Source organism: Nerophis lumbriciformis, linkage group LG19 (assembly GCF_033978685.3).
Source record: "Nerophis lumbriciformis linkage group LG19, RoL_Nlum_v2.1, whole genome shotgun sequence".
Classification (NCBI taxonomy): domain Eukaryota; kingdom Metazoa; phylum Chordata; class Actinopteri; order Syngnathiformes; family Syngnathidae; genus Nerophis; species Nerophis lumbriciformis.
In genome coordinates, this window is record NC_084566.2 from 27202181 (window position 1) to 27219124 (window position 16944).

Genomic DNA, 16944 nt, shown 5'->3' on the forward strand with positions numbered 1-16944 from the left:
GATTCAGACTTGGATTTCAGCGGCTTAAGCGATTCAACAGATTACGAATGTATTGAAACGGATGGTTGTAGTGTGGAGGCAGGTAGCGAAAACGAAATTGAAGAAGAAACTGAAGCTATTGAGCCATATCGGTTTGAACCGTATGCAAGCGAAACCGACGAAAACGACACGACAGCCAGCGACACGGGAGAAAGCGAGGACGAATTCGGCGATCGCCTTCTAACCAACGATTGGTATGTGTTTGTTTGGCATTAAAGGAAACTAACAACTATGAACTAGGTTTACAGCATATGAAATACATTTGGCAACAACATGCACTTTGAAAGTGCAGACAGCCCAATTTTCATCAATTAATATATTCTGTAGACATACCCTCATCCGCGCTCTTTTCCTGAAAGCTGATCTGTCCAGTTTTGAAGTTGATGTCAGCAGGCCAGGGAAGCTAGGGTCGATATTCTTCTCTTGATCATCTTCGGTGGCATAAGGGACGGTGTGAGCCAAGACATCCAGGGGGTTTAGCTCGCTCGTCTGCGGGAACAAACTGCCGCCATTGCTTGCCTTGCTACCGAGGTCCTTTGTCCCTGAATTGCTCACACACTCCGGCAGATTCAATGGGGGTCTGGCGGCAGATTTCTTTGACTTTATCGTTGGAAATGCATCTGCTTTGAGTGTCGCAGGATATCCACACATTCTTGCCATCTCTGTCGTAGCATAGCTTTCGTCGGTAAAGTGTGTGGAACAAACGTCCAATTTCTTGCCACTTTCGCATCTTTGGGCCACTGGTGCAACTTCAATCCGTCCCTGTTCGTGTTGTTACACCCTCCGACAACACACCGACGAGGCATGATGTCTCCAAGGTACGGAAAACAGTCAAAAAAACGGAAAATAACAGCTGATTTGACTCGGTGTTTGAGAAAATGGCGGATTGCTTCCCGATGTGACGCCACGTTGTGACGTCATCGCTCCGAGAGCGAATATTAGAAAGGTGTTTAATTCGCCAAAATTCACCCATTTAGAGTTCGCAAATCGTTAAAAAAATATATGGTCTTTTTTCTGCAACATCAAGGTATATATTGACGCTTACATAGGTCTGGTGATAATGTTCCGCTTTAAGTTAAGACGTGTAATATGTCACTTAAAAGACCTCAACGGCGGAGTTGGCGGATGATGGTTGCATAGAAGCTCCACAACGGTCACAAAGGCGAAAGAAGGCTGCAGCAAAGATGGCCCCCCAATTGTCTTAGTCTCCATGCCATTGGACCCTGGCCTTCTCTTTGCCAAGGACAGTGTGGTGGCTGTCTGTGCACCAGTCTCCCCACTTTAAAAGATTTCACGCACAGGCGTTCTCCTGAAGGAGGACAATCATACTCGTTTCGAGTGATCGCCGACGTCACTAGAGCTCCATTTTGAATGCACAAGTTCTTTACTTCAAAACAGTTGGTTCCATGACACAAATACCAATATGAATGCTGACTTTAACCACACCAAAGTGTGCACCAATTGTCTTTTTGTTGTTGTTTTTTGTCCTGGCCCACCATACAGAACCCCAAGCTGAACATAACTTAAATGTGTCAGTGAGTAATTGTAAAAAATGTGTCCCGCTTGTATTGTCCACTAACGCTGATCTCGTGTGTGTGGGTGTGTGTGTGTTGGTTTTTCCAGGAGGAAGAAACGAGAGAGCAGCAGGAAAATGGACGTATCGAGCCGGCGGGCCGCGCCGACTCCTGCATGGAGCACACCGCCATCAGGTCTCTAGAGTAAGTCCTTCAACCTTCAAGCTGTCCTGCCTTGACCCGCTCCAATGACCTCTCGCTGTGCACTTGCTGAGCACAGCAGGCATCATTTTAACATAAAACATTTGGGAGAATTGTGACACAGGACGCAAAAGCCTATGTGTTGTTAAAAAATAAATTCAACGCCACTTCCTGTCACTTGAGTGGGAGCAGAACACCATCAGAGCTCCCACACACTCATCCACTCCTGTTATTAACAAGCGTGTCTTACGTTGTTGTGCTGCACGCTTCCACTTTGATATGCAGGTGTGCTGTTGTTCTTATTACTGCCAGACTTTGGCTTTTCACGCCTCCTACTTGTCAACACGGGGCCCATTTTCCCCAAACTAATCATAGTTATTGTTTCTGAGCTGCGAGGCCACTGGATTATCAGGCTCAGGCACTAAACTACAAATGATGGCAAATGTGCATCTTACACCAGAAGCTTATTTTGACTCCTGATTATGTACACTACATGGACAAAAGTAGAGAAGTGAAGTGAAGTGAATTTCATTTATATAGCGCTTTTTCTCAAGTGACTCAAAGTGCTTGACATAGTGAAACCCAATATCTAAGTTACATTTAAACCAGTGTGGGTGGCACTGGGAGCAGGTGGGTAAAGTGTCTTGCCCAAGGACACAACGGCAGTGACTAGGATGGCGGAAGCGGGGATCGAACCTGCAACCCTCAAGTTGCTGGCACGGCCGCTCTACCAACCGAGCTATACCGAGTATTGGGACAGACGGTCAAAACTCAGGGCTCAAATATTGGTATTGGAAGGGGGACACCCATAATAACTAGAGATGTCCGATAATATCGGCCGATAAATGCGTAAAATGTAATATCAGAAATTATCGGTATCGGTTTCAAAAGGTAAAATTAATGACTTTTTAAAACGCCGCTGTACGGAGCGGTAAATATCCGGTAAAACACGGACGTAGGGAGCAGTACAGAGCAGTTGTGTCTCCCAGTCAGCAGCCCCTCCCCTCTCCCCTCTCCCACACACAACACAGGAGTTGACGACTGCAGCATGAGAGGTTTACTGGCGACGCTTGATGACCTCATCAAACCGCCGCGAGCGCAGCATAACAACAACAAGAGTGTGTTGTTGCCGGTGCTGTAGCCGTGGCTAACAAGCAAGCTCGCTCGGTGACTGACTAACGACACCATGTCTATGGTTTGGGATTATTTTAAAGTGTCTCTGTCGAATAAAAAATTGGCAATTTGCAATGACTGCAAAAAGTTGGTTATGCGAGGAGGAACCAAGACGTCTTCCTTTTAATACGAGCAATTAGATCTCCCACCTCTTCAAGAATCATTAGGAGATACACGATGAATACAAGCGGAAGATGGATGTGAGCCCAGTTTATAATTCCCTGTTATACAGTATGCCAGGCAGTATTGCACTAAATGAGGACTATGTTATTGTTTACTTTATTACTCTAGTATACTCTGGACTGAAGCTGTGTGCCGTCATTGTTTTTGTAGCTGTTGTTTTGAGGCATGTTTTTAAAAAAAATAATAGTAATGCTTTTTGTGAAAGTCAAAGTATAGTATTTCCCATAGTTGTAGTTGGTATCAGGTTTATCTCAGGGAGAGCATGTCCCATATTCCAAGCTGCTGTTTTGAGGCATGTTAAAAAAAATAATGCACTTTGTGACTTCAATAATAAATATGGCAGTGCCATGTTGGCCTTTTTTTTCCCATAACTTGAGTTGATTTATTTTGGAAAACCTTGTTACATTGTTTAATGCATCCAGTGGGGCATCACAACAAAATTAGGCATAATAATGTGTTAATTCCACGACTGTATGTATCGGTATCGGTTGATATCGGAATCGGTAATTAAGAGTTGGATAATATCGGAATATCGGATATCGGCAAAAAAGCCATTATCGGACATCTGTAATAATAACAATACAAAATGTTTGCCTCATCTTAGTGCAACTACATTTATAGTAACAATCAATAATGAATTTATAGTAACTATTAATTTAGCACCAATATCTACTTCTTTTGTTGGTTAGGTTACTATCATGTATGTCGGCATCAGTGCCATTATAGTATCCAGTTTTGGTACGCGTCCCTACTGATGTTGTGTAACCTTGTTCAATTCATCCACACCAAACTTTTCCAAGCAGGCTTTTATTGAGGTTGCTTTGTGCACTGGGAACAGTAAAAGTTAAGGATGGGCGATATGGCATAGAATTAATATCGAGATATTAGGGTTGTACGGTATACCGGTATTAGTATAGTACCGCGATACTAATGAATCATATTCGGTAATATACCGCCTCTAATAAAAGTACCGGTAAACAAACGCCATTGGTGGATCTAGACCTGAAATGCACTGTAATGATACCAAGTACAGGAGCGTATCTAGTCGATACTACTTTGATTACATGGACATTTTTGGGCATCACAACATCTTTCGTTTAAAAAAAATGTATATTATGTTTATAAACTCAGGAAATATGTCCCTGGACCCATGAGGACTTTGAATATGACAAATGTATGATCCTGTAATGACTCTGTATCGGATTGACACCTACATTTCTGGTATCATCCAAAACTAATGTAAAGTATCAAACAACAGAAGAATAAGTGATTATTACATTTTAACAGAAGTGTAGATAGAACATGTTAAAAGAGAAAGTAAGCAGATATTAACAGTAAACAAACAAGTAGATTAATAATCCATTTTCTTTGGACAAAATAATAGAATGGAAAATGACACAATATGTTACTGCATACGTCAGCAGACTAAATTAGGAGCCTTTGTTTGCTTACTTACTAATAAAAGACAAGTTGTCTAGTATGTTCACTATTTTATTTAAGGACAAACTTGCAATAAGAAACATATGTTTAATGTAACGTAAGATTTCTTGTTAAAATAAAGCCAATAGTGCAATGTTTTGTGGTCCCCTTTATTTAGAAAAGTATCAAAATACATTTTGGTGCCGGTACCAAAATATTGGTATCGGGACAACACTACAAGATATATATTGCAGCCTCCTGCGGTAATGATGTATATCACGATATATTATTTGATATGTAAATGATAATAGAACCATTGACAAAATTGGTGCAGTTCAGCTAAATGTGTTGGTTTTCTGACATGGACTTGTTTCTTCAGCATTATCCACATGTTTAAGTCAGGACTTTGGGAAGACCATTCTAAAACCTTAATTCTAGCCTGTTTTAGCCATTCCTTTACCACTGGCGAAACAGCTCAATTTGTGTTTCATCTGACATCACTTGGACAAGGATAAGACCCTCTGGAGTCAAGTTCTGTGGTCAGATGAAACACAAAATTGAGCTGTTTGGCCACAATACCCAGCAATATGTTTGGAGGAGAAAAGGTGAGGCCTTTAAGGGGCGGCATGGCGTAGTGGGTAGAGCAACCGTGCCAGAAACCTGAGAGTTGCAGGTTCGCTCCCCGCCTCTTACCATCCAAAAATCGCTGCCGTTGTGTCCTTGGGCGGGACACTTCACCCTTTGCCCCCGGTGCCACTCACACCGGTGAATTGAATGATGTGGTGGTGTTCGGAGGGGCCGTTGGCGCAAATTGCAGCCACGCTTCCGTCAGTCTACCCCAGGGCAGCTGTGGCTATGAAAGTAGCTTACCACCACCAGGTGTGATGAATGATGGGTTCTACATGTAAAGCGACTTTGTGTACTTAGAAAAGCGCTATATAAATCCCAGGTATTATTATTATTATTATGATTATTTAATCCCAGGAACACCATACCTATCATCAAGCATGGTGGTGGTAGTATTATGCCATGGGCCTGTTTTGCTGCCAATGGAACCGGTGCTTTACAGAGAGTAAGTGGGACAATGAAAAAGGAAGATTACCTCCAAATCCTTCAGGACAACCTAAAATCATCAGCCCAGAGGTTCGGTCTTGGGCGCAGTTGGGTGTTCCAACAGGACAATGACCCCAAGCACACGTCAAAAGTGGTAAAGAAATGGTTAAATCAGGCTAGAATGAAGGTTTTAGAATGGCCTTCCCAAAGTCCTGACTTAAACGTGTGGACAATGCTGAAGAAACAAGTCCATGTCAGAAAACCAGCAAATTTAGCTAAACTGCACCAATTTTGTCAAGAGGAGTGGTCAAAAATTCAACCAGAAGCTTGTGGATGGCTACCAAAAGCGCCTTATTGCAGTGAAACTTGCCAAGGGACATGTAACCAAATATTAACATTGCTGTATGTATACTTTTGACCCAGCAGATTTGGTCACATTTTCAGTAGACCCATAATAAATTCATAAAAGAACCAAATTTCATGAAAGTTTTTTGTGTCCAACAAGTATGTGCTCCAATCACTCTATCACAAAAAAATAAGAGTTGTAGAAATGATTGGAAACTCAAGACAGCCATGACATTATGTCCTTTACAAGTGTGTGTCAACTTTTGACCACGACTGTATAAAGACTTTTGTCCACACAGTGTACTTCACATTCTTATCAGGAAGTGATGGTTGAAGAATAAAATAAGATGTTTCCCTAAATAACATTATTTTAAATACTGAGGCTACTTGATGTTGCGTCTGAATGACTAACAGCACTAAATCATTTATTCAGCTAAAACAAATCTCTCTAGTGAACATTATTATTTTCACCCTTTTTTGACAACCAGTTTCTCCCAAGTTGTATTATATTTTGCTTACCGTACTTTTTATTTGTGATTTCAACACTGCTTACTTTTTTCCCCCCATTTGTCCCTTATTTGTTGTTTTTATTCATGATTCTTTTCATCCCGTTTCCTCATTCTGTTTGCTGTCCCCCACCCTTCCCACTTCCTCACCCTGTTCTCACATCCCAGAGACATAGTCAAAGTGGTGGAGGTGACAAACGATGGCGGGCCCCTGGGAATCCACGTGGTGCCTTTCAGTGGCAGGGACCGCAGGTAAATATATCCCAGCCAGAAGGAAGGCTGCTGCTTTTCAAGCAATAAAGATGTTGCTGTTTTTACCTTTCCTAAGAGGATAATTGCCCGCCTACTTGACAAATGGGTTTTTATTTTTGGGGAAAAAGAAGTCTTTAAGGGTTAGAAATGTGCCTTTTTAGCAGCAATGTGTCACTGCTTGGTGATGCTTTAACACTCATCTGCATCATGAAGCCATTTGCCGGTTTAATGTCATCAATCATGGCGGCTTGAGGCCTGTCATATTTCTCTGGCCCCCTTGTCACGTCTGCTTTGCACCATTCACAATGCGTGCGCGCACACACACACACACACACACACACACACACACACACACACACGCACACATGGACCTTCTTGTATTTGTTACCATCTTGAGACCTCTGAAAAATGCCTACCTCTTTAGGACCACCGTTTCTAGATATATAAAGATTTGTATTTACAACATTAATAATATATACATACTATGCAAACATAAAAAAGCTTTTTGTGAAAAATGAGTTGGAATTTCACAAGAAAAAGGTCACAATTTCACAAGAAAAACTTGGAATTTTGGCAGTATTATAATAAAAGTCATAATTTTACTCAAAGCAAGTCAATGTTTTACAAGAAAAATTCAACATTTGTGCAACGTTATAAATAAATGATAAATGGGTTGTACTTGTATAGCGCTTTTCTACCTTCAAGGTACTCAAAGCGCTTTGACACTACTTCCACATTTACCCATTCACACACACATTCACACACTGATGGAGGGAGCTGCCATGCAAGGCGCGAACCAGCACCCATCAGGAGCAAGGGTGAAGTGTCTTGCTCAGGACACAACGGACATGACGAGGTTGGTACTAGGTGGGGATTGAACCAGGGACCCTCGGGTCGCGCACGGCCATTCTTCCACTGCGCCACGCCGTCCCTTATGATAAAAGTTGGAGTTTTACTCAATAACAGTCGCCATTTTACAAGAAAAGTTAAACATTTTGGCAATTTTATGAAAAGAGTCGTAATTTTACTCGACAAAAGTCACAATTTTATAAGAAAACTTAAAAATGTGGGCAATATTATGATAATAATCAGAATTTTACTTGGCAAAATTATGACAAAAGTCATAATTTTACTCCAAAAAATGTCACTATTTTACAAGACTAGCAAAAGAATTGGCAATATTGTGATAAAAGTAATTTTACATAAAAAAATAGTAATTTTACGAGAAAATATTGCAATATTACAGAAACAGAAAGAATATGAGAAATTGTTCCCAATTTTAAAAGAAAAAAGTCGACACATTGTGAGAAAAAGACAGCTTTTAGTTAATTTTTTAAATCTTTTGTTTGTAATTGGTTTATAATCTTCATTCTTTACTTTAAGTTATTACAGTATGTCTCTATATACATATTTATTTATTTTAAAACATTAATTTTGGCCAAATAAGGCGCATTTCAATTTCTTAGACACACTTGTTATTACATATGTTGACCAGAGGGGGAGCACTTCAAATTTTTACACACACTTGTTATTTCATATGTTGACCAGAGAGGGAGCACTTTTAAAACCGACACACAGTCAATTTGAAAAATCCCTCCTTTTTGGGACCACCCTAATTTTGATAGATTTCACCACCAGGGGTGCAAATGAGACATTCTCTATTAGATGCATTGGTTTTCCTTATTGGGACCATGATTTATGTCCTAACTTGTTCACCGGTCCTCATATGGAAGGTACTTTTCCTTGTTGGTGTCTCAAGAAGGGGTAGGAATACAAGAACACACACACACGCACTTTCTTGTATTTGTTACCTTCTTGCGACCTCCGAAGAAATGCCTACCTCTTTAGGACCACCCTTTCTAGATATATAAAGATTTATATTTACAACATTAATAATATATAAATACTATGCAAATATATAAAAGCTTTTTGTGAAAAGTTAGTTGGAATTTCACAAGAAAAAGGTCACAATTTCACAAGAAAAACTTAGAATTTTGGCAGTATAATATTAAAAGTCGGAATTTTACTCAACGCAAGTAAAAATTTTATAGGAAAAATTCAACATTTGTGCAACGTTATGATAAAAGTTGGAATTTTACTCAATAACAGTCGCCATTTTACAAGAAAACTTTTAAAATGTTGGCAAATTTATGAAAAGAGTCGTAATTATACTCGACAAAAGTCACAATTTTATAAGAAAACTTAAAAATTTGGGCAATATTATGATAATAATCGGAATTTTACTTAGCAAAATTATGACAAAAGTCATCATTTTACTCAAAAAAATATCACTATTTTACAAGAACAACAAAAAAATTGGCAAAATTGTCATAAGTTAGAATTTTATGACAAATGTCACCATTTTGCATTAAAAAGTAATAATTTTACATAAAAAAGTTATAATTTTATGAGAAAATATTGCAGTATTACAGAAACAGAAAGAATATGAGAAAATTGTTCCCAAATTTAAAAGAAAAAAGTCGACACATTGTGAGAAAAAGACAGCTCTTAGTTCATTTTTTAAATTTTGTTATCTTTCGTTTATAATTGGTTTTTAATCTTCATTATTTACTTCAAGTTATTACAATATGTCTCTATATACATATGTATTTATTTTAAAACATTTCAATTTCTTACACACACTTGTTATTACATATGTTGACCAGAGGGGGAGCACTTCAAATTTTTACACACACTTGTTATTACTTATGTTAACCAGAGGGGGAGCACTTTTAAAACCGACACAGTCAATTGGAAAAATCCCTCCTTTTTGGGACCACCCTAATTTTCATAGATTTCACCACCAGGGAAATTCTCTATCAGATACAATGGTTTTCCATATTGGGACCATGATTTATGTCCTAACTTGTTCACCGGTCCTCATATGGAAGGTACTTTTCCTTTTTGGTGTCTCAAAAAGGGTGGAAATACAAGAACACACACACACACACACACACACACACACACACACACACACACACACACACACACACACTACACAAGTGTCAGCGGTGCACAAGTGCAGCTGGAACAAGGCTAGGGGGGCATTAGAGGAATTTCACATCTGGTTCAAATATTCCCAAAGAGGCCAGAGTCCAAGTGGAGGAGCACTTGGGAGCCAAGCCAACAGGAGCCCCCCTTTTCTTGTTCCTTTTTTTTCCCCCCGGGAAATAAGATCTTTGACCATACAAAAGTGGGTCTTGCACTTGATTGGAAGTCAAGATCATATCACAATCTTCCCTGGCTGACTCGGTTCCTCTAAAAGCACATTTGTAAAGCACTTTTACTTTATTGGTAAAATGTGTGGGCAGGCATTACTCCAAGATTAAGCTTTCATCAGAGAAATAGGCCCTTCGCAGAAAATCACATTGTGTTCCCACTCAAATCCAATCAGTGGAAATGTTTGTGAACTTTGCTGCCCTCGCTGTAATCACATTCTCATTGGTATTGCATTAGAAGCCTTAGCAGAGGCTGAGTGTTAAACTATACAATCTACTCAATTTACTGAGGTGGCACGGAGCTCACGCGAGACAGAAGGACTCTGTTTCATCTCCGGTTTGGCTCTTTAATCCGCAGAGCGCCCTTTCAGGTGATGCTAGCTCCTTAGCAGGAGGCGTTCACCAGTTTGCCAGACTGGATTACAACCGTGCCATGATAGGCAGACCTCAACCCGCCTGCCAAAAAACACACTTTTTTTCTCAGGGAAGGGATGCAATTCTGACTTTGGAGGGTTTGTGAATGCACAGGTAGCCGTTTTTGCAACAACACTACCGGTAATTGCAGCACCGTATTAAGTTTTGAGCCACGTTGAGGACTGGGCGGATCATGCATTTTGCATGATCCTGAAATCACTGCCGATAAACCATATTATCGTCAGCATTATTTTGAAAGCAAATTATAACATATGAATATATTAATAACATATGTATTCCTTTCAAACACAATACACTTTTCTTTCTTTTTTACAAACCCCGTTTCCATATGAGTTGGGAAATTGTGTTAGATGTAAATATATATGGAATACAATGATTTGCAAATCATTTTCAACCCATATTCAGTTGAATATGCTACAAAGACAACTTATTCGATGTTCAAACTGATAAAGATTTTTTTTTTTGCAAATCATTAACTTTAGAATTTGATGCCAGCAACACGTGACAAAGAAGTTGGGAAAGGTGGCAATAAATACTGATAAAGTTGAGGAATGCTCATCAAACACTTATTTGGAACATCCCACAGGTGAACAGGCAAATTGGGAGCAGGTGGGTGCCATGATTGGGTATAAAAGTAGATTCCATGAAATGCTCAGTCATTCACAAACAAGGATGGGGCGAGGGTCACCACTTTGTCAACAAATGCGTGTGCAAATTGTTGAACAGTTTAAGAAAAACCTTTCTCAACCAGCTATTGCAAGGAATTTAGGGATTTCACCATCTACGGTCCGTAATATCATCAAAGGGTTCAGAGAATCTGGAGAAATCACTGCACGTAAGCAGCTAAGCCCGTGACCTTCGATCCCTCAGGCTGTACTGCATCAAGAAGCGACATCAGTGTGTAAAGGATATCACCACATGGGCTCAGGAACACTTCAGAAACCCACTGTCAGTAACTACAGTTGGTCGCTACATCTGTAAGTGCAAGTTAAAACTCTCCTGTGCAAGGCGAAAACCGTTTATCAACAACACCCAGAAACGCCGTCGGCTTCGCTGGGCCTGAGCTCATCTAAGATGGACTGATACAAAGTGGAAAAGTGTTCTGTGGTCTGATGAGTGTCCTCCAGACCAAAGAGGAAAAAAAAACATCCGGATTGTTATAGGCGCAAAGTTGAAAAGCCATCATCTGTGATGGTAGGGGGGTGTATTAGTGCCCACGACATGGGTCACTTACACATCTGTGAAGGCGCCATTAATGCTGAAAGGTACATACAGGTTTTGGAGCAACATATGTTGCCATCCAAGCAACGTTACCATGGACGCCCCTGCTTATTTCAGCAATACAATGCCAAGCCACGTGTTACATCAACGTGGCTTCATAGTAAAAGAGTGCGGGTACTAGACTGGCCTGCCTGTAGTCCAGACCTGTCTCCCATTGAAAATGTGTGGCGCATTATGAAGCCTAAAATACCACAACGGAGACCCCCGGACTGTTGAACAACTTAAGCTGTACATCAAGCAAGAATGGGAAAGAATTCCACCTGAAAAGCTTCAAAAATGTGTTTCCTCAGTTCCCAAACGTTTACTGAGTGTTGTTAAAAAGAAAGGCCATGTAACACAGTGGTGAACATGCCCTTTCCCAACTACCTTGGCACATGTTGCAGCCATGAATTTCTAAGTTAATTATTATTTGCAAAAAAAAAATAAAGTTTATGAGTTTGAACATCAAATATCTTGTCTTTGTAGTGCATTCAACTGAATATGGGTTGAAAAGGATTTGCAAATCATTGTATTCCGTTTATATTTACATCTAACACAATTTTCCAACTCATATGGAAACGGGGTTTGTACTATTGTAATTGGAACGTCAATACCTTTAAATGATCCAAAATTAGTTAACAAACAAAACAAATAAAAATGACTCTAAATCTCCTAATAAATATTGAACGTCTTAAAGTGTAACTGGGTCAGGTTAGTTTGTTTTTTAAATTTTTGTTACCATCACTTTTCAACAAATTGGCCATACTTAGTCGTCTGTGTTTATAGGCTCCTCTCGCTTATTCGGTTTGAAGCGGAAATATTCCCACAAAGGACATTTGGCTTTGCAGTCATCTTTTTTCGGTCAAATTTTTGTTACCTTGCGGTTCTTCAAACTAATGAGTCGCAACTAGCGAAGCCACCTCTCACCTCCACCCCTCAGAGACAAAGATTGTGGGTGATTGACAAGAGCTTTCACCCCGTTCATTTAATTCTGCTATTGAATAAACGAGCTAAGAGCGATGCACCGAGTGAACCCTCTCGCACCCTGATTGAAAGCGAGAGACGAAGACAACAAACACACAGACATGGCAATTTATCAATTAACTTTGGTAAAAGTTATCAAGATTATTTTCATTTATTTTCCAATTAATTGGCCCAGGGTCTAGTAAGGTTTCCACCAAACAATGCAGTTGAGCTTTTGTGTACTTTTAGATATTTAATGCTTGATAGAAACATGGTTTTGACTTTGCAAAGGCCTATGGAGCTAAATTGGGGCCAAATGTTTTGTACTTTGAATTTTACTTGGCAAAATGATGACGTAAGTCATCATTTTACTCCAAAAAATGTCACTATTTTACAAGAACAGCAAAAAAATTGGCAATATTGTGATACAAGTAATTTTACATAAAAAAAATAGTAATTTTACGAGAAAATATTGCAATATTACCGAAGCAAAAAGAATATGAGAAATTGTTTCCAATTTTAAAAGAAAAAAAGTCGACACATTGTGAGAAAAAGACCGCTATTAGTTTATTTTTTTCCTTTTATTTGTAATTGGTTTTTAATCTTCATTATTTATTTCAAGTTATTACAGTATGTCTCTATATACATATTTAATTTTTTTTATTTTTATTAATTTTGGCCAAAGGGGGCGCATTTCAATTTCTTACACACACACACGTGTTATTACATATATTGACCAGAGGGGGAGCACTTCAAATGTTTACACACACTTGTTATTTCATATGTTGACCAGAGGGGGAGCACTTTTAAAACAGACACACAGTAAATTTTAAAAATCCCTCCTTTTTGGGACAACCCTAATTTTGATAGATTTCACCACCAGGGGTGCAAATGAGACATTCTCTATCAGATGCAATGGTTTTCCATATTGGGACCAAGATTTATTTCCTAACTTGTTCACCGGTCCTCATATGGAAGGTACTTTTCCTTGTTGGTGTCTCAAGAAGGGGTAGGAATACAAGAACACACACACACACACACACTTTCTTGTATTTTTTACCTTCTTGCGACCTCCGAAGAAATTCCTACCTCTTTAGGACCACCCTTTCTAGATATATAAAGATTTGTATTTACAACATTAATAATATATACATACTATGCAAACATAAAAAAGCTTTTTGTGAAAAGTTAGTTGGAATTTCACAAGAAAAAGGTCACAATTTCACAAGAAAAACGTAGAATTGGCCTATGGAGCTAAATTGGGGCCAAATGTTTTGTACTTTGAAGAAATACACATGGGAACTGAAAAATACATAATTGTACTCAAAATAAAAATAAGTGCACAGAATTGTTTTAGGTTGAATATAATTATGATTCACTCTGGATTATTTTGAATAAATTCTTTATTTTCATTTTTAATTCCCATAAATCTAGAAGATGTCATTTATTTTTAACAGTTACATTTTTTTGTTCCAACTTCAGATCTTTTGGCGCAAATTTCGAATGGGGTGCGCGACATCAACTAAGAGGAGCGTGGAATCGTGAAAGACAGCCTAGGAAAAAAAAATAGGGGCCAGCCCTATCTTGTTGCTTTTAGGGAATACAGGAACTAAAACAATTCAACTTAACAGTGGAGTTTGCATGTTCTCCCCGTGACTGCGTGGGTTCCCTCCGGGTACTACCACCTCCAAAGACATGCACCTGGGGATAGGTTGATTGGCAACACTAAATGGTCCCTAGTGTGTGAATGTTGTCTGTCTATCTGTGTTGGCCCTGCCTACCGCCCGAATGCAGCTGAGATAGGCTCCAGCAACACCCGTGACCCCGAAAGGGACAAGCGGTAGAAAATGGATGGATGGATTTAATGCAGGCGACACCAGAGGCCTCTAACCACCGGACCAATGCTGCAATTATTCTTTTGGGAACAATAATATACTGTTAGGAAGCTCACAGTTTTTGCATGTCTGCCGTTTTCTTTCATTGTGCTTGGTAGAGCTTTCTCTATTCCAATTTATTTTAGCCGCCCTTGAACACACCAGAGTTGTATCCATGAAACCAATGTCACCAAATTTGATTTTATAAGCGACTTTGTGCTCGTTTTGTAACATGTAGTTGCTTATTCATATATATCGGGACAGCGTGGTGCGGTTGGGAGAGTGGCCGTGCCAGCAACCTGAGGGTTCCTGGTTCAATCCCCACCTTCTACCAACCTCGTCACGTCCGTTGTGTACTTGAGCAAGACACTTCACCCTTGCTCCTGATGGGTCGTGGTTAGCGCCTTGCATGGCAGCTCCCGCCATCAGTGTGTGAATGTGTGTGTGAATGTGGAAATAGTGTCAAAGCGCTTTGAGTACCTTGAAACTCAAAGCGTTTTGACACTATTTCCACATTGACACTATTTCCAAACGCGCTATACAAGTATAACCCATTTACTAGGGTGTAACAGTACGTGTATTTGTATTGAACCGGTTAGGTACAGGGTTTTCGGTTCGGTTCGGAGGTGTACCGAACAAGTTTCCACACGAACATATTACGTAGCCGCCTCCGCTTCCTTCTGCCTCTGTTTCTGTCAGGACTCTACACAGCACCCAGCATTGTCCCACCCACACAACCATCTGATTGGTTACAAACAGAGCGGTAACAGCCAATCAGCAGTGCATATTCAGAGCGCATGTAGTCAGTGCTTAGCGTTTAGCAGGTAAGCATCAGGCAGCGGACTCTCCCCAAATTATAATAAACACCTCCCAGTCAACTACTAGTAACATCATTATGAGCCTGTTGACCTTCTAGAAACATAATAGGCAGCTCAGCTCGCTCGCAGTCCTGGCTAATTCGCTTTTAGCGTAACGTTAGCTCATTTTGCGGTGTGTGTGTGTGTTACGGACAGCAAAGCCCTGTCTGTCTGTTATTTCGCTTTACCTTTTTCTGTGTTGATTGAGCTGTGTTGAAGCAGCAAAAAATTACATTATGTTAAATGAAGAGTTTCTGTCTCTGATAGTTGATATAATAATTTAACTGCATCATTAAGCCTACATGAACTCCATGGTGTTCAGGGATGAATAGTCTCTCCTATTGCTATTGTACCATTTTTTTTTCAGCTATAGTTACATTAATCATTAGAAATGCAGCAGCCTAGTTTTGAATGGCAGGGTCCCTGCTATCACATGTTGATAAAAAATATAACATTTACATAATAAAAATCAACTACAGGCTTCCCAAATGCTGTAATAAATTAAGCATGATGAGTTGACTTGAAACTGTTTAGTGTTGCACTTTTTATATGTAGAAGAAATGTTTTGTCATTTTATTTAATCTGAACAACAACTTGAGGATGTTTAATGTTGATTAACGTGGGCAGAATTATTATAGTGTTCCCAATGTTAAAAGGATAAAGCCATTGTTTACAAATTTGGTAAATAAATAACCAAAAAATTTATATTTTGTTGTTTTCTTACTGTACCGAAAATGAACCGAACCGTGACCTCTAAACCGAGGTACGTACCGAACCGAAATTTTTGTGTACCGTTACACCCCTACCATTTACCATTTGTGTCTGCGTTAATTTCATGATTGTCTTCCAGCTTCACACAATAAACAAAAACACGAGTGCGATAGGTTAAAAAGTAAAAGTTAAAGTACCAGTAGGTGTGGTGAAATTACCCTCTGCATTTGACACATCCTAGGTCCACTCTCTGCATTGTGTTTGCTGGTTATCACATTCAGTGGATCGCAACTGGACTGTTTGGGTTTGTCTTAGAAGACGTTCGCCTCTCATCCAAGTAGGCTTCATCAGTTCATGCTCAAAGACTTAGATTGGTCAGATCTAGTCTAGCGGCTGATGGCAAAACCCCTAATATCTGTACCCCAACACCCTCCTGCTGTGAATAAGACACAGTGACCTGGATAAATGAGAACATCCACAGACTGGTTATCACAGATGCCCAAGTTGGCTGGCACATCATACGAGCCTGGAGGCTGTGCAAGTGGAGCAAAGATGAGAAAAAAATAGAATAAAGAATTGGACAAGAGACGTTCACCAGGCAGATTGAATATAGCATGGTAATACTGATGAGGTTAAAGGACTTAAATGAGGTTAAAGGACATGGGACGAGACAAGGAAAATTCATGAGATAAAAATAGCAGCCCTTGTCACATGTTGTGCTTTTCTTGGTTTTATACCCAATACCTAAAAAATATTTTAGTCTTTATTTGAAGGGACAATGCACAGAAACATTAAGCTCAAAGACAGATATGTTCTGTACCAGATTATACCTAAATTAAAGGGATACAAAAATCATGCAATACAATTATGACAATAAAATCATACACAAGTATTAAGAAAAAAGTCATAAAATGCCCTTTCATGGACACATACTTAATATA

The 16944-nt window shown here is 39.5% G+C and overlaps 1 protein-coding gene across 4 annotated transcripts in view; it reads left to right on the top strand.

The window, feature by feature from the left end:
* The window catches only part of pard3ab (par-3 family cell polarity regulator alpha, b), a 427849-nt gene that overhangs the window by 180962 nt on the left and 229943 nt on the right, over nucleotides 1-16944 (top strand). For 3 of the 4 annotated variants that reach the window (XM_061979076.2, XM_061979075.2, XM_061979078.2), the window contains exons 6-7: nucleotides 1663-1757; nucleotides 6602-6685. In XM_061979076.2, coding sequence (XP_061835060.1) covers nucleotides 1663-1757; nucleotides 6602-6685 — 179 coding nt within the window. The remainder of the gene's footprint in view (nucleotides 1-1662; nucleotides 1758-6601; nucleotides 6686-16944) is intronic. The other variant, XM_061979077.2, reaches the window with a different exon arrangement.